Source organism: Nanorana parkeri, unplaced genomic scaffold (assembly GCF_000935625.1).
Source record: "Nanorana parkeri isolate BGI_ZX_2015 unplaced genomic scaffold, ASM93562v1 scaffold5, whole genome shotgun sequence".
Taxonomy (NCBI): domain Eukaryota; kingdom Metazoa; phylum Chordata; class Amphibia; order Anura; family Dicroglossidae; genus Nanorana; species Nanorana parkeri.
In genome coordinates, this window is record NW_017306273.1 from 3,122,212 (window position 1) to 3,141,694 (window position 19,483).

General features: G+C 43.4%; 1 protein-coding gene across 2 annotated transcripts in view; it reads left to right on the plus strand.

Annotated features, from left to right (window-relative positions):
- Positions 1–19,483, plus strand: part of CAMTA1 (calmodulin binding transcription activator 1) — a 1,254,390-nt gene that overhangs the window by 1,118,449 nt on the left and 116,458 nt on the right. For both annotated transcript variants that reach the window (XM_018552416.1, XM_018552423.1), the window contains exons 9-10: positions 2,260–2,386; positions 11,421–11,555. In XM_018552416.1, coding sequence (XP_018407918.1) covers positions 2,260–2,386; positions 11,421–11,555 — 262 coding nt within the window. The remainder of the gene's footprint in view (positions 1–2,259; positions 2,387–11,420; positions 11,556–19,483) is intronic.

Below are 19,483 nucleotides of genomic sequence, written 5' to 3' on the forward strand. Positions count from 1 at the left end.
AATGTATAAGGTATACAGAACAGGGCCATAAGGGGCATATCCCCGGCCTAAAAAAGTTACAGTATCAAGAAGGCATTAGAACCTAGACATCTTAAATGCCTAAATATAAATAAAAAACAAACCAAAAAAAGTAGCAGCAAGTCAGCCCGCCCGCCCAATCCCCAACAATACCCCACATGCCTCTAAAAAGGAAATGGGAGACAGTATCTATCATTTAAATATATCCTCAGCATAGACAGGTGTATGAGTCCCTATGGCACCCGGAGGCTTGGAGCTGATTACAAAATAAGACAAATTATAATAAAAGGAATTAAGATATTGGCAGTTGAGTCGTTGTGATAGGACAGCCAGACATCCCAGATCTTGTAAAATGTATGAGCACAACCTCTAGATTCATACGTGGCTTTGTATAAAGGGCAAGCCAGAATTGATCGATGATTCCCAAAATCCTAAAGTAGGAGCGGCTGGGCCCTTCCATTTAAGAACAATAGCTTTCCTAGCATAAAACAGCAAGAGGCTAAAAAAATTCTAGCATTACGGGTTGGAATCAGCGGTTCGACCAAGCCCAAGTGACAAGTCTCCACCGTTAGGGGAAGGGCTACAGTAGTAAGTGTCAAAACAAAATCACATATCTCTCCCCAATATCCCTGCATGTGAGGGCACGACCATACTATGTGTGTAAAGTCAGCATCTATTCGCCGAGCACCTCCAACAATTGGAAGAAACCCGTGGATAAGTTCTATGAACCCTGGAAGGGAACAAATACATTCTGTGGAGCAATTTAAATTGGATAAGTCCATCTCTGGCTGAAACTAGATGTGTGAGCGGGAAAAAGCCTCATCTTCTAATGTGTGAATCTTGAAGAAAACTGAAAAGCAGGACCCAGCTTATCATAAAATTCTGTGTGTGATAATTCTGCCTGCAATTAGGCAGATGACCACTAGGTGGCAGGCACGTACAGCTAATAAAGTTTGCAGTCTGTAGGATAGAAATTAGAGGATATAAAAGAGCTGCTATAGGAAGTTATATTTCGGGGATTACATACCTTGGGGGGCGGGGGTCTAAATTACTAAATTAGGGTGGGTTGGAATGTTATCTCTAAAGGATAATGAAAAGAAAAAAGGAACTGGATTCTCTGCTTTGTTGAATATGAATCAAAGTGGATTCATGAATGTGATGTGTCAGATGTGAGTCATATTTTCAGAAGCAGCTCGACTTCAATTTCAAGTTTTCTATGCACAAAGACAATAGCCACAATCTCAATAGTTGTAGTAATATTGTGTATTTATTGATTTGCTGCTTTTATATCAATAAATATGATCAGATCCGTATGACATCCTTCTTCCGGCTCCCCTGTTCCTATAGCCATATGTGAAGGAAAACTACCACTAAAGTCATACTGGTACCTAATAGGACTGGTGATGATGATGATTTCATTGGGGACATGTTGGGCATATTGATGATTGATTTCAGTTGGGGACATATTGGGCATATTTATGATTGATTTCAATTGGGGACATATTGGGCATATTAATGATTGATTTAAATTGGGGCCATATTGGGCATATTGATGACAATTGGGGACATATTGGCCATATTGATGATTGATTTTAATTGGGGACATATTGGGCATATTTATGATTGATTTAAATTGGGGACATATTGGGCATATTGATGACAATTGGGGACATATTGGCCATATTGATGATTGATTTTAATTGGGGACATATTGGGCATATTTATGATTGATTTTAATTGGGGACATATTGGCCATATTGATGATTGATTTTAATTGGGGACATATTGGGCATATGGATGATTGATTTTAATTGGGGACATATTGGGCATATTGATGATTGATTTTAATTGGGGGCATATTGATGATTGATTTTAATTGGGGACATATTGGGCATATTTATGATTGATTTTAATTGGGAACATATTGGGCATATGGATGATTGATTGTAATTGCATATTGATGATTGATTTTAATTGGGGACATATTGGGCATATTTATGGTTGATTTTAATTGGGGACATAGTGGGCATATTGATGATTGATTTTAATTGGGAATATATTGGGCAGTCCATTGGGGGTCTGTAGCGGTAAAAGGGTTAAGAACTAGAACTAGACCCCCTGTTCTATTTGTCCTCTCTCTGATAATGTCTGGTACATTTACCAATCATCACTTTGCAGTACACTATTCACATTGGTGCATATTGGCTGGATATTCACACTGGATCAATTTGTGTTTTTCAGGGCGGAGTAAAAGTCTTAATTACGGGGCCATGGCAAGAAGCCAGCAATAACTACAGCTGCTTGTTTGACCAGATCTCAGTGCCTGCATCTCTAATACAGCCGGGTGTCCTGCGCTGCTACTGCCCAGGTAAGCCTGACCTGCGTAAGGAGTAATACAGGAGCTATATATGCCAATCAGATAGAGCATGTTTCATTTCCTGACTAGAAGACATCCATAATCATCTAGCACTTTCCTTCTCAGCATGTTAATATCTGGCCCGCCCCTTTCAGTCACTGGATTCCTGTTCTTTTAATCATTGAAGCTCAGTATCATATGTGGGCATTGCTTATGCATGCCATGTCACTCATGCAGATCCAGCCTTCCCAGGAATACCAAGTCCCCAGACTGACATCCACTCATCAATGCATTCTGATATATGTATGTATAACTCCTCCCAAGAGTCAGCCTATTGCTTGCATCAGGACTGAGGGCTCTTGGGAGAAATACCGAGGCTGGGTGGTGTGATTTTTTCTGGAAGCTTTGTACAGCACCCTGCCAGCGCCTCTAATCCAGTCATAATCTGCCTGCATTGCATAAAGAAGCACACAGACCCAGTGATGATGTCACTGTGTCTACTGTACACAATAATGTATGTAATCAGAAAAGTATTTTTAAAAATATCATGCAGGTTGATGAGAAGGAGAAAGAAGAAACCAGTGAAGGCAAAATATGAGCTGATTAAACCTCAACTTTAAATAGTCTATTCTTATGAAGGTCTGTACATTAGACCAAAATGAGGGATGGAGGAAAGAGGGTTTGGTTCCAAAGAAGGGACAGTTGCTGCAAATAGGGTGCAGCTGGGGGCTATGCATTACCAATCTCTCCTCTAAAAATGCTGTCATTCTGATCCAGTACCTTTAGGAGTTCTGCGTGCTAGTCAGTGTCTCAAAAAACTGAAGCCAGACCCAGCCAGTCAGCTAGCATGTTCAGGAGATTAGCAATGGCATGTCCTCTCTGAAATGGGGAACGATCTTCTCTTTTTGTTTGAGCTCCATAATGTGCAATAAATCATTTTATGAGCCCAGAACAAAATTCACACCAGCGTTTTATATGTGGGGGATTTCATGACTTTACCATTGAGCCAATATGTGTATACAACAGTTTATACAGTGCAGGGTGCAATATTGTATTTAGCCACATGGTGGCAGTAGATGAACAGTGTACAATTTATGGATGTGCTGGTGCCTGCTATGTGTCTCCTTGACATCTATGTAGAGCTACATTTTAACCTTTCACTATACAGCCCACCATATACAGCCCACCATATACCCACACATTCACCCCTGAAGTACCAGATACATTTTGCAGTTAAAGTGAACCCATCTCTCGACCCATCTCTCTCTCTTTACTTTCTTTCCTTCTCTCTCTCTCTCTCTCTCTCATTCTTTCCTTCTTTCTCTTTCTTTCTCTCTCTCTCTCTTTTCTTTCTTTCCTTCCTTCTTTCTCTCTCTCTGTCTCTTTCTCTTTCTTTCTCTCTTTCCTTCTCTCTCTCTCTCTCTCTTCTTTCTTTCTTTCTTTTCCCTTTCTTTCTTTCTCTCTTCCTTTCTTTCTCTCTCTCTCTCTCTCTTTCGTTCTGTCTTTTCTGGCGTCCCATAGCAGATCATAGCAGATCTTTACAGAACTATGGGGAGCGTGAAATACACTCATCTCCATAGTTAGAGCCGACGTGTGACACTGCAGCTGTCACACGTCAGCTCTGCTGATCAAGAACTAAGTGATCACATACCGCTGATTGCTCAGTTCCTGATCTTCCCCCTGAGAGTGGTGATTGTCAGTCATCGCTCCTTGCAGGGATCCCCTCCCCTCTGATCCTCCAGTGCTGACTGTAGGAACAGACAGGGTAGAGGGGATGGGCACAGCTGACTCTAGAGAGGCAGAGCCGGCTGTAAGTCAGGTAGCGGGGTGGATCCCAACAAAATTGTCAGGATCCTTCCTGGGTGCAGAATTGCTCTGCGCTGTCAGCATATAGCGAGCAATGTCCTAGAAATTGTGACTTCATATATCATCAGACGGATACACACATTGTTTACACCGGGAACTTAGAGGGCTACATTGTTGCGTCTGCAGTTTTGGAGGTGATATTGTTGTAACTTTATTCGCCAGAATCATCTCCGCATTTTTCACATACAGATCCTAATTGATATGGTAATAGGGTTGGATTGGTTATTTTTTTTTTTTTAATGTTCTACAATTTTGAGGATTTTTAAACCTCATATGGCCTTCAAGTCACTACATTAGTGCATTTCTATATATATATATATCTATCTATTTATCAATCTGTCTGTCTATCTATCTTGCTTTCTCTTTGTGAGATGATACTAAACTTACTTTTTTGGAAATAAAGAACATTTGTTCTCTTTTTAGACACCATATCACCCCGGTGGGTATGTTTGATTTATATGACAATATTTCTTGTGTTGCCATTGTACGGAAGAGCGATCACACCCATAGAAGCCTCCCAGGGAGGACACCCAGGACGGTTCTCTCCATTAGGCGATCCATTAATGGGATGGAGAGCCTGCCCCATAAATCACCATTGGGGTGGAGCAGCTGCAGCATTGTCTTTGTTTTTGTTTTTTTGAGGTTATGGTTATAGCTCGGAGGAAGCAATTATCCATGTAAAAGTGACATTAGAGCCACATTACCGCATGCAAACACAAGGAGGAAATGCTCGCAGACTTTCAGATATAAATTACTGTGCAGTCCTGCTACTGGAAAACAAAATTAATTTCATATTATGCGTATTGATTTTTCAGTGTGATGTCCAAGGAATGGAACAAGCCATCGTGTACCAAAGGCCTAAATTACAATTCCGACTTTATAAGAGACATCACACATTTACACATTAGCCGGGATGGGGGTGGTAATGTGGAAGTTGTGTTGTCATTGTCACTCGGCGAGAATGTTCAGTTGTTTTTGGGTACCATCGCCAGTCCAAGGGATGGTACGTAATTATTAGAATGAGGTCTTACAGTGAATAGCCAAGATGGGATTTTTTGGGGGAGATTTGGATGGAGTGGGAATGTGGTAGGTGTAACCTAAGGGGAATGTACAGTGTAAGGGAATGTGGATTCTCTGATCACAATGGGTGAATTGTTCATCAGATGATCTATTCTTGGGTTCGGGGTTAGGAGCACCTGGAACAAATGCTCATCTAGTTTGGTGATTCATTTAAAATCTTTATTTGTTAAGAACTTTAACTACATCCAAAGCATTTCAGGACTTAAGTGTATTGATTTGTGATTATTTCCTAATGATAATCACTAGCAAGCCTGGTTTAAGGCTAAATTGTGCTGAAATATCGGCGTATCCTTCAGACAATGAGTGTGGCCGACTGAATCCAGTTTGGGCAAGTGTGGACAAGTGTTAGAACATCTAGGAATGTCCTACTTACAATGAAAGTGTATGAGAGTATGTCCACTATCCCCCCATGTAAAAACACTAAGGGGGTTATGCACTAAGCTGCCGAAGACAGCCAAATTAATAACTGAACCGAAGTGAGCCAAAGCCTCTTCAGCTATTCACTGCAGCCCTGTATGGCTTTTTTGAGCTGCACATCGGCTGCATTCGGCTCAATTCACCTTCCTTTGGTTCGGCCGAACAGCCTCAGCACGTTCAGCTAAACAGAAGGAAAGAATCAGTTCGCCTCAGTCGATGCAACATCTGGATTGGCTGGAGGTGAACGTTCAACAGTTCCTTCTCTGATGTTCACCCTTATTCTCAAAGGGGACAAACAGCAGAGAGTGAATAGCCGAATGCTAGGCTCAGCATTCGGGTTGGTCATTCTGTTCACTACCTCAGAGGTAACAAACAGAATTAAATATGTTACTGTAAAAAAAAATGTGTCTAAATCAAAAAAGTCCTGCCATCCGCTGACGCAACCTCTACCACTGACATGACAGGTCCAGTCCAAATGTAAACAAATGGGTGAGTCGTCATGGCTCAATCCGGCCATTTATTTTCATGCAATGATAGCTCACAGTCCACAAATGGCATGAAAACAAATGGGCCGCGCGATATGTATAGTTAAAGCACAGCTAGAGGGCTGGAGTTGCCCACCGCTGGGCTAGATGGAGATAAAAAAGAAGTTTTGCTTGGAGTTACACTTTAAAGCAGTTGTTCTCAACCTGTGTAACCTCAGGACCCACATTTGTCCTCGATCATTAAGTCGCGACCCAAGTCGCACTGCAATGGAACGCACGGCAGTGTGGGCTGCTGTGCTGTGATGGAGCTCCATCCATATGTGCATTGCTTGTGCAGCTCACATGTGCGCCTGTAGAGGTGCGGGAGCCAGAATGTGATGTCACTCCAATCCAGGCGCCTCTACAGGACATGCAAGGGAGCTATAAGCAATGCATGTATGGATGGAGCTCCTTCGCGGCCATACCCCCAGCCCACTCCACCTCAAGTCAACACTCGGTGCTGGGCAGCATATTTTGAATGGCTGCTCGGTGTAAGAATGGACAGTGCTGCGCTAGGTGGGGCTAGGGGGAGGCTGAGGAGCCTCTCACCTAGAAAAGTGTAAGGCATGCGGCAACCCACTGAACACAGGGTCACGACCCACTTTTGGGTCACGACCCACCAGTTGAGAACCAGGCCTTTAAAGCATGTATTGAAGGGTTTTGTAACTATCTCCCCCCTCCATAAAATGCTTCATGCTCCAACCCTGTCCTCCATGTCTTCCTCCTTCCTACGCCAGTTTTTGTCTTCTAAATTTAATGACTCCCAACATCATTCATCCCAAGTCCAGTGAGCCCTGGCTGTCATGGACACGCCCCATGGGGGTGTGTCACCATACAGTCTTGACTCACAAGAGAATACTGCAGAAAGGGGCCCTAACTTCACCATATGAACACTGTTCTGTACAGCATTTAGGACCACTTACTCCTGATGTTGTAATACATGAGGAAAGAAGGAGCGGCTGCCCAACATTGGTGTTAAAACCTTTAAAGAGACCTTCAGTTCCAGAATAAGGATTTTAAACACAGATCCTAATGGGAGTGCTGACTTTAAACAAGCAGCTAGCAGGCTTTCAACAAAGTGCATGTAATGATAAAGCCTTATGACGACTCCTAGCAACTTGTTTAAAGTGACAGTTGGCCCTCCAGCTTACATTCTGTGCTTAATTTCCCCAATTGGTGCTGAAGGGGGCTTTAAAGTCTAGGCTAAGGATTACCACCTCTGTGTGTGTTCTCCTCCCACCTGGGGCACCTTCTGCATGTATATACATGCCTTTGTTTCCAGGGCTAAGCCTGGTAAATTGACATGGCTTCCTCGCCCTGTTTTTCCTGAATGCTGCAGAGAGTGGGTCACATGCATAGTGCTGCTCTCTGCAGTATTCTCCTGAGAGACAAGGGCGAGAGGCGGAGCCTTGACACCCTGGGCTCATAGGAAGTGGGTTGACTGAGCATTTTTCCCCAGATAGTCCTGGGCTGAAAAGTGCAACTCATGGCCAAGGCCTCAAAGTCACACACATGACAGACACCTTAAAAAAAAAAATGTACCTACTCAGCATATCAGTTAGGAAAAAAACTGCACCCATGAACCAACAGTAGGCTTTCTTCCTTTATAAATCAGTGATTTGATGGCAAAGATGCGCCCACTCTGCATTTACATTGTTTCCAGTGTATTTATTACCTGACAATGCAGTACAGCAAAGCCTATCCCACAATGCCTTGTTGTCTGCGCAACTACTGTTCGTTTTTGCTGTTTCAGTAAATATCACTTTTGAATACATTTCCAGGCCAAACGCAGAGGAAAAGACTTCTGTTTAGTAAACTGCTTGCTTTTATTTTCCTGAGCTAATGTGAGGAAACACAATCTGACATATTGCCAATCGTAAATTGCTAATGTGTCTGAAGTCCCCACTTACTTGGGGAGTTTTAGGCTTTTAGGTTAGCCGTCAGAGCCGTACAGGAAGGGACATTTTCCGTCATATTGCTAATAGAAGCTCATTAAATATCAATATCATTAGTGGAAAACTAAACCTTGTATTTATGATAGATGTACCTGAAGATTTCTGTGCATTTGATTGCATTTTAAAGAGAGAGGTTGGCGCACCGGATCTGCATTGTTTTCATTCTGTAGCAGCTGCATTGCATTATGTGACCAAAGCATGCAGAGATGATAAAAAAAAAAACAATTTAAAATACAGTCCATATAAGATGAGTCTTTCTAGTTTTATTCCTTTATTTAAAAAAAAAAACCAACCACACACACACACTATATTACCAAAAGTATTGGGACGCCTTTACACGCACATGAACTCTAAAAGAGAGAGGGGCGCACCGGATCTGCATTGTTTTCATTCTGTAGCAGCTGCATTGCATTATGTGACCAAAGCATGCAGAGATGATAAAAAAAAAAAACAATTCAAACTACAGTCCATATAAGATGAGTCTTTCTAGTTTTATTCCTTTATTTAAAAAAAAAAACCAACCACACACACACACTATATTACCAAAAGTATTGGGACGCCTTTACACGCACATGAACTCTAATGGCATCCCAGTCTTAGTCCGTAGGGCTCAGTATTGAGTTGGCCCGCCCTTTGCAGCTTTAACAGCTTCAACTGCTCTGGGAAGGTGTCCACAAGGAGTGGGTCTATGGGAATGTTTGACCATTCTCCCAGAAGAACATTTGTCAGGTCAGGTACTGATGTTGGACGAGAAGGCCGGGCTCACAGTCTCCGCTCTAATTCATCCCAAAGGTGTTCTATCGGGTTGAGGTCAGGACTCTTTACACCACGGCATCCGACGCATTGCACTTGGTGATGTAAGGCTTGAATGCAGCTGCTGGGCCATGGAAACCCATTTCATGAAGCTCTCTACGCACTGTTGTTGTGCCAATCTGAAGGCCACACGAAGTTTGGAGGTCTGTAGCTATTGACTCTGCAGACAGTTGGCGACTTTTGCGCACTGTGCACTTTAGCATGCGCTGACCCCGCTCTGTCATTTTACGTGGCCTACCACTTCCTGGCTGAGTTGCTGTTGTTCCCAGTTGCTTCCACTTTGTTATCATACCAGTAACAGGTGACCACAGAATATTTAGTAGCAAGGAGATTTCACTGAACACCTGAATCCAATGATTTGGAGGGGTGTCCCAATACTTTTGGTAATATAGTGTATATATATATCTATATATATATAGATATATATAGATATGTATATCTATATATATCTATATATATATAAATATACAAGATGCCCATAGGATGTATTTCCTTAATGCACTAACATAATTTCGATCAGCCCTGTGAATATGCACTCAGTGTCACCACTCTCAGAGCCTACTGTATGAACATGGTAACATTATCATTGCTTGCTGGAAGCAATGCATTCTGGGATATGTAGTCTTGAGAACTCAAGATTGTATCACATCAAGCAGCAGGGAAAGGTATGCAAAGCACACTGGGACTCCAGGAAGTTGATTGAGTGTGATGGGCAGTTGGAAGTCAGTGCTCACTACATGAAAGGGATTTTTTCAAGTAAGTTTTGATTGCATTATCAAAAACAATTATAGTATGTATCCCCAGGGGTGTCCCTAGCCATTTGACCACCTGAGGTGGGTGGGTGCTGGTGGTGCACACTAATGTGGGAGCTGGGGGAGATCCTCTGTATCATCTCCCTGCCCGGCTCTGGCTGGCATCGTGCCAGCCATCCTGGGATGCCGGCCAGAGCATAAAAGGTTGCTAAGAGCTGGGCGGGGAGATGTGTATGGTCCTTACAAATCTCCCCGCCCAGCTCTTAGCAGCCTGGGACACTCCAGGCCTGAAAGGGGTTGGCAGGCACACGGTAAATATTGTGCAGCAGAGTAGCCATGCCCCTCTGTCTGCCGCTCCCCCACTTGACCCAAAGAGATGCCGCCTGAGGCAACAGCATTACTATAGGGAAGGCTTGGTGTATTCCTGTTAGCATATGCCGGGACTTTACAACTCCTTTAACCTTTAGAATCACAAAGTGCCAATATTCATATCAGCAACCATGGTTTAGAAATAGGATGTGCAACAAACTCATATAGGTATGGTGGGCCGCTCTCCACACACCTTATAGGCCATGTAGTGTATTTGGGATTAGGGAGCAGCAAGGAACATAGAAGGGGGTGTGGAATAACCAAAGTGTTTTTTGTGTATATGCTTTTGAAGAAACTGGATAGATCCATCCAACGTGACCTGGCCACAATCCAGATCTCCAAATCATATTGTCCACATTCATTTTTTATAAACCACTCAATCCTCATCAGCAGCAATCCAAAATGGGTATTAATATTTCTGCATAAACTCATTTGCTTTTTAAGAAAGTACTGGAACATTTAGTGGTGGTAATAGTGGTTGTAAATCTCAGGGCAGAAGGATGAAAATGCTATTTTTACATTAGTAGAATAAATTATGGATGGTAATTACGTGTTCATCGTAGCTAAGGATGGAACAAACAACACAAGTACCATCTCACATCACGACATTCAGCCGAGATATATGGTGCCCCGAATGCAGCTATATTGCTGCACCAGCCATAAGGCCCAGAGACTAAGGAATCTGCCATCCGCGCCACGGATAATGCCTCGTAAAACAACTCCATCTGGCGAGAGAGAGATTGATTAAAGTCTGACTCCACCTTTTCCCACATTTTCAACCTGTGACATCATCTCTGTCTGTTACTGAAGAGTAAATCTTGTCAATTTTGGCCTACTGGTGATTCGGACGCTGAGATTTGCCTTGCCTGGGGGATATTTGCAATTTTGCATGGAATATATTCAACTAGGAAAGGGGTCTGTTGGAGGTTACTCAGGGTATTGCATATCATGGAGCAGCTTCATCCCTCCCTACTGTAGGAAGCCTAAATGGCGGGCTGCAGAAGTGAAGTGGTAGGGGATCCTTTAGACCCCTTTAATAGTTGAATTGGTGAAGAGCCGATGCAAAGAATCTACAGATTTGCAGGCTGTAGATTGTCTCCGTCCAATATGCTATGCAGTCAAGTATTATATACATTGTAAAGTAATGTAATGTTGTAATCACCCACCTACCTGCAGCTAACAAGGCTATATACATTGCTTTGTAAATCTCTATGTTGGTTGGGTTGGGTTGCTCTTTAAATGACAAGCTGTATCTCTTCCTGTCTTGCAGCACATGACACCGGGCTGGTCACTCTTCAGGTTGCCTTCAACAACCAGATCATCTCCAATTCTGTGGTGTTTGAGTATAAGGCCAGAGCTCTTCCGACACTGCCTTCCTCCCAGCATGACTGGCTCTCCCTGGACGGTAAGTGCCCGATCTTCCTGACAGCGTTTCCAACCAGTGGCTTGGATCATCTCTGTGGCTCGCAGCTCTCTCTGATGTTTTAGGGCCAGCTTCCCTACAGAAAACCTGGCCATGCTTACCTGGAGTTATTCCACATGATTCATTCCTGACAAGGATATACTGTATATGCCATTTTACTCCTTAAACCTTGTGCTCAGTTAATTGTTTTAAATAAAAGCTGGACACATTCCTAAATGGACAATATAACTGGATATTAACATTTATAAGTAATAACACCAGAAATTGTTGATCCAGGAAATACCTGATAGCCTTAGGGGATCAGGAAGGATTTTTTTTTTCCTGTTGGAGCTAATTGGACCATGCTTGATAGGATTTTTTAGCCTTCAACAGTGTGTAACTGTAGATAAAAGGTTTTGTATATACGTTTTTTTCCAGCTTATTTTAACGGTTGAACTTGATTAATGGACTTTTTTCAACTTAATTAAACACGCAAACCTGTGGTGCTTTAGAAAATGCCATCGGACATCTAATTAACATTCTCCATTCTAATGCAGAGCTATAGGTCTAACTTAACATGGATCATGTAAAGGTTCGACTTCTACAGAGAGACCACTTCGCTGGGTGTGCCTGGGCAGGGGCTTCCTGAGGCAGGGTGTCACCCAAGGTGGGTACTGGGTGACACCCCGCCATGATGTTTTTGAACATGCGTGTGACGTCCCAACGCACGTGAGACATCATCGCACACGTGCATGATGACATCACGCGATGTTACCTGCTGGCTGCCATCTTGGTGATGGACGCCGGCAGAGAGAGGAGGGGACGTTCACCTGGCAGGATAAAGTATGCTGCCGGGTCCCCTCCTCTCTCATGCAACTGTCGGCCTCTTGGTCCATGACCAAGTACCCGACTTTTCAGAGGGGGTAGCACCAAAACAACTGTCAGTCATTTTGTTGTCACCCCTCCAATGGTGTCACCCGGGTGCGGGGGCCGCACCCCCTTGGTGATACCCCTGTGCCTGGGTACACCCTAAGCACCCTGAGCACAACACCTAAACCGCAATAACGGGCATCATGTTTTTAGTCACTGAGCCAGTGAAGAGATCACAAAGAGCTCTCTGTGACTGGATCAGTGATACAGAGCGCAGCAGCACTTGCCACTTACATTCCTCACATAACAGCTGCAGTCCTCAGTGCCTGGGAAGCTGCGAGGGAGCGTGGCTGCAGCTTCCCAGGCTTCCCATCCAATCAGAAAGCCAGGCGGGTGGTCACATGACCACCTGCCACACTCCCTGCTTCATTAGTGCACACCTGCTGGAATAGGTAAGGGACAGTTGAAGAGATGGGAATCCAGAATGCCTCAGGTCTGTGTATGTATGTATTATTTATATATGTTATATATACTGGGGGGGGTAGTACTTTTGTGTGGCCACCCTATTGCAATAGGCTTCACGCGCCTATGGCAAGGGTCCTTCCCTGCAACATGTTGGCAGGGAAGAGGCATTTCTACTCAGGTCTGTGGCTGCTTTCTCAATAAAACAAACTGTAAGGCTTTGCACACCCATCATTTTTGGTGCACATTGAATGCATTTAGATGATTTAAACAGAAAATTCAGTTGTTATTATTATTATTATTAAACAGGATTTATATAGCACCAACAGTTTGCGCAGCGCTTTACAATATAAGGAAGACATTACAATCACAATACAATTCAAGACAAGATGGTAAGGAGGGCCCTGCCCCTGAGGGCTTACAATCTAAAAGTAAGAGTTGTTCTCTAAGTCTCCAGCAACTACCAACAAAATTAAATATCAGCATTGTGTGAATTCTTTAAGTATAAATGATCTCCACTCTCTCCCGGTGTTACTATCCATTTAAACTGACGTCAGAACAGGCCCGCGGCATTTGCCTTGCAGCGCTGCGCTCTTCCTGCCTATAATGAATCATCCGCCTTAACAGCTTATATTGTATCGGTACAAAGTTATCAGTCACAATTAACACACAGCGTGGCAGGAGAGGTAGCGTCTGCTAGAGAGCAGAGCTTGTACAGAGCTCCATAATGAATCGCACAGCCCGTCAGTGTTCTTGTAAAGTAACTGACAAGTTTTTGGTCAGCCTTCTATGACACGAGTAGACTGGGAGCCGCTTTGTATTTATTTTTTAAGATCTGGCAGTTGACTGAATTTTGATTACATTTGAGGCTCTGGAATTGTTGGGGGCAGTGTGTGAAAGATTACCTTTCCCCGCAAGGTGCCTATGAGTATTACTAATCAGAAGGGTTTTCTGAGTGCCTGGGGAGCTCCCTGATCTGGGGAACAGGCCTTGTGCCACCCCACAATACACTGAAGGTGCTGCTCTGTGGTAGTAAGGCAGTATGAATTGTGCCTCAGGTCAAAACTATTTTATAGCTTTGGGTGGAGTTTTGAAGGGTTAGAATTGCTGTCATATTTTTATTGCTGTAAAGTGGTAGACGTGTGGGTCATCAGAGTTTAAATATGTAGCACTCCTCCTTTCTGGGCAGAGTAGAATTACCCTCAAGTTGGTATGACAGGCTAGCCAAGGTCTTATGGTAACAAAGAAAGTTAAGCACCAGTCAATTTAGTCTTTTTATGGTTTATTTGCTCAACAAACTCTAGAGAGAGGGTTAGGGACATAGGATACATAAAAATACCAAAATGTCAAAGTTCTTCTAGTAGCAGGTAGGGTTGTTGGTAGACCTTTAATAGCAGTCTCCTTCTAGTAATTGGCTCAAATAGGTTGCAGTGACTCTATGAGAGTAGTCACTCTCTGTTATTAAAGGTCAAATGGTCTTCCTTGTTTTTAAAATCGTAGGTCCTTGACCCTATGTGCCAGTTCCTAGTACCTTCAAATGCTGAGCAGTGGAATTTAATTTCCATGCACTCTCCAATGGCAGCAGCTTCTCCTAAACTCTTCAGGACACAGGATAGAAGGCTTCTCCTCAAATGCAACCACCATCCTACTCTTGCTACTTCCGAATGTTCCCTCCAACAAGTTTGCTTTGATTTCCTAGACCTTTAGCACAGGCCCTCAGCTGAGGCAAGGCCCTATAAAGACACCTCTTTATGGTTGCCCCAGCCCCTGCCTGTGGACCAAAACCCTCAGTGATTGGCTAAGGTAGATAAATATTCATAACTTATACATTGTTACCTTGCTCATCAACAACTGGAGACAACTTAACAGCAACAGGTAGTAATAATAATTAATGTGTTGAGCTTAGGAGAAACCTACAGAATGCAGAAAATGTAAGCAAAGCTCAGTGTGGTTACAGTTCAGCTGCAAAACCACAATATATTTAACTAGGGACACTCCAATTTAAGGCCGGGTTCCTTCAAATGATTCCTCTGATATAGAGGAGTTCCATTTAGGAGGACACGCACTTTAAGATATTTCAAATGTAGCATTAAAGATGATAGAAGAAAACACCAAAAGAAGACATGCAGAGTCAAGAATATATATTACATATTCACTAAAAACAGGTAGCACATTCCTGAGCCTCTCTTCACCAGAGCTTAGTATATACTATAGGAGAAGTAGTCTGAACAGGAAGCTTTGTATTGCTCTTTGTGTACTTGTTAAGGAGAGGTAACCCCTTTATTTGTCTTGGTGACCATCGCCACCTTGACAGAAAGTGACGGGAAATCCAAAATTTTAGAACAAAGCAGAAATAGGCAGAAAATCATCCAATGGGGATGCTTGTTCCTATGATTTTCCTACGATTTTCATATTTCCTGTTGTGTCTCCAGGACAGCAATTGAGAGGAAATCTGCCCAACAGCATAGAGATAGCTCATTGTTGTCCTCTGGATGACTCACTTCTTTTTTGAGCAGTAATATTCTTATACTGTATTTTTATCAGTAGAAAGGCCAGTAGATGTAAATGTCATCTGTGCACCCAATGAGTTCTCTGTCCTTCAGGATTAGACTTTAAAATGTATCTATTATCCTGGATTGAGGAAGGGTTAGAAGCTTTAAACAGAGCCAAGAATGTCACAGGCACCAGAATTTACATGATTGTGTCATCTCTGAGCTGCCATCTCAGTTCAGGAAGGACTGTAGTAGCTGGGTTTACTCTCACTGCTGCCCCAAGGCCAGGTTCCTCAATGCGCCCCCCCTCCCCCCCCCATCCGCCCACTTGTACATAACTCTTGGTGGCTTGTACATTTAGCTCTGCGTGCCCAAAGCAGGGCTAAATGTAGAAAACAACTACCCGCCCAGCGTCCAGAACTGCATTTTCCGGACAACTGGAAATAGAAATTCCACACCCCTGCTGCCCCTCTACTCTCTGCTGCCCCAAGGCCGGGCCTTGGTTGGCCTTGTGGGAAATCTAGTCCTGACTATACATAGTGATCCGTAGATCTGTGGTTCTCAACCTTACCAGGGCTCGGTAATTTTTTACATGCCCCAACAGTAAAAACAAGTTTATACTCATACAATAAAAGCGTGGGAGTGCAAAATGGGTTTTTAAATGTATTAAAAAGGGAGTAATAAGTCATGGCCCCCAGGGGAGAATAGGCCCTCAAATCATTGGTGTCATTGGGCTAGGGGCCCCCCGGGAGAGAATAGCTCCTCAATGAATTGGTGTCAGTGGGATACTGCCCCCCAGGGAAGAATAGCCAACATCACCAGCCACACTACTGCACTTACTCCACTTATTTCCCATCTCTTCAGTATGCTTCCAGTCTCCCACCAAAGCTATCTGATGCCAGATCCACTTTAATGTCTGTGGAGTTGCATGCTTCCAGACAGAGTTCCCTGGTTATGTTTTGTTGGGATCGTAGCTTTGCTATATACGTTCTCGCTGAGCTGTGTAAATGGGAGCCAGCTGCCTTCGCTTCCTCTCTATATCTTCAAGACAAATGCCCCGTATCTTGGCAATATTTTCTCATCTGTCCTCTAGATGAACACTGATTTCACTTTCTAAATGAAGTCGTTGGGTTCTTTCTTTATTGCAGCAGTTCTCCTTTCTTGTCCTCTTCTTCCAAAAGTGATTAATTACTTATAATTTTTTTTTTATTTGTGGTTGCGATGTACATTTATTTTGTTAATAGACATGTCCCTTTTCCCAGATACTTTATCTTCTGCTTGATGTTCTGTTTCCGACGAACAAGAGATCTTGATATGAAGAATTATCTCTTTATCTGGGTGCGGGGGTGGAGGATTCTCTATTCTTCGGGCCTAGACTGGCTACCCAGTGGCTCCTGATATGAAGAATGACCTCATTAACTGGGTTGGAGGTTTCTCTCTGCTCTGGGCACAAACTGGACACCCAATGACTCCTGATATGAAGAATGACATATTTTATCTGGGTTATCAGGTGGAGGTTTCTCTCTGCTCTGGGCCCAAACTGGTCACCCAATGACTCCTGATATGAAGAATGACCGATTTTATCTGGGTCATCAGGTGTAGGTTTCTCTCTGCTCTGGGCCCAAACTGGTCACCCAATGACTCCTGATATGAAGAATGACCTATTTTATCTGGGTCATCAGGTGGAAGTTTCTCTCTGCTCTGGGCCCAAACTGGTCACTTAATGACTCCTGATATGAAGAATGACCTCTTTATCTGGGTCATCAGGTGGAGGATTCTCTCTGCTCCGGGCCCAAACTGGCCACCCAATGACTCCTGATATGAAGAATTACCTCTTTATCTGGGTCATCAGGTGGAGGTTTATCTCTGCTCTGGGCCCAAACTGACCACCTAATGACACCTGATATGAAGAATTACCTCTTTATCTGGGTCATCAGGTGGAGGATTCTCTCTGCTCCGGGCCCAAACTGGCCACCCAATGCCTCCTGATATGAAAATTGACCTCTTTATGTGGAACCTCATGTAGAGGATTTTATCTGCTCTGGGCCCAAACTGGCCACCCAATGGCTCCTGATATGAGCAATACCCTTTTTATCTGTGTGCTCGGTTGGAGGTTTCAATCTGCCCTGGCCCAAACTGGCCACCCAATAGATCTTGATATGAAGAATGATTTTTTTATCTGGGTCATCAAGTGTAGGACTCTCTCTCCTCTGAGCCCAGACTAGTTGCCCTACAGATCCCGATATGAAGAATGATCTGTTTATCTGGGTGCTTGGTTGGAGGATTCTCTCTGCTTCATGCCCAGACTGGCCACCCAACAGGAATCAATTGAAGAAATGCCACCAGCACACCAAAAATCCTTTCAGGATATCCATGTGTTCATTTAATAAGAACCATGTCAAGTAAAAACAAGTGCTTTCATTTAGCCATGCAGGGTCCCTTCATCAGGCTTAAAGTGACATTAAACCCTCACATTTTTTAACATAAACCAATACTGTAATGTGTGCCTTACTGTAATCCATGGTTGTTTCCCTTCTCTTTGCTGCTCTTCCTTTTAAATCCTCATATCTTCTCATGCTTGGGGAGAACTTCCCTTTTCAGCTCAGGGCCTCTTCCTGTAGTGCTGGCTCAGGTTACAAGCCTATACAAACGTATACACAGACACCGTGTATCCATTCCTGAGACAAGGCAGTCTGCTGCAAAACAGAAGTTCTGCAGAGCATGAGAACAGATACAGATTTAAAAGGAAAAGCAGCAAAGAGAAGGGAAACTACCATGGATTACAGTAAGGCGCACATTACAGTATTGTTTTATGTTAAAAAATCTGAGGGTTTAATGTCACTTTAACATTGACATGGACACTGTCAATCCGAGAGGCCTGAATACTATCCTAGCTCTCCTAATCCTGCTTTCTTAATGAGCTATAACTCCTGCAATTGTCAAATGCATTACTCTTTGGATAACGACTAGTGATCTTTGGATCACTCTCACAGTGGGTCGCTGACATCCACAGTGACAGCTCTGTGATTGTAACCGCATTCCCCTTACCAGTGTGACACATGTCATCAGCCCCTCATTCATTAATTTCCCAGTGATCCAGTTGGCATTGGTTGATGCTTTTCTTTTTGTCGATTTAATTAGGCTGATGTCACATATGCACCTTCTGACCTCTCCCTTATTTAACATGGTTATGAGATATTGTAACTTGACTATTCTTGACTAGGAAGGCTATGACTGTGTTTTAGACCTGGCTTACAGTTTAGCATCACATACTGCCATCTACAACACTGAGGCTAACATCTATTAATGAACGGAAAGAAAGGGAGGGAAGGAGCGCAGCTGACTGGCACAGACTTTGTGGGGGTGGATGGACCAGGGAATGGCAGTGGATCAGGTGAAGGTGGGTGGGAATGAGGGATGGGCACTCACGTGTGATGAGATGGATGGCACACAGGTGATGGACTCCTGGTGATGTCGTGACCTTTAGATCATCTGGGCTTGTTGCGTCTCGAGACCGAGGATTTCGGGAAGGTGGTGCTGTGTGCTGAGGCGCCAGCACTTCCTCTATTAATGTATCCCACCTCTTATGAACGTGGTCAATGTTAAGCCTGATGAATGGACCCTGCGTGGCCCCGAAAGCGCTTGTTTTTACTTGACATGGTTCTAATTAAATGAGCACATAATTATCCTGAAAGGATTTTTTGGTGTACTGGTGACATTTCTTCAATTGATCCTGTAACCAGCGGTGCCATCCGCAGTCACTACAAGCACCCTCCCCTGTCATTGGGGCATCCGGTAAGGAGTACAACAAGTTTATTTCTATATTCTGGCCACCCAATAGATCCCAATGTAAAGACTGACCTTTTTATGTGGGTTCTTGGTTAGAGGATTTTCTGAGCTCCATGTCATGTCATGTCTGGCATCTGCAAAGGGCTAGTTTGTTCTAAAAAAAAATAGGCCCTCATTGGCCTTGTTATTTTACCTCTTTTACAACAAAAATTTTAAAAGAAGGAACTGTACACAAATAAAGATCAAATAAACTAAAAAAAGAACCACAAACACAAAGAACACTAAGAGCCCCTTTATAGCAGGTGTGTTGAGCTGCGC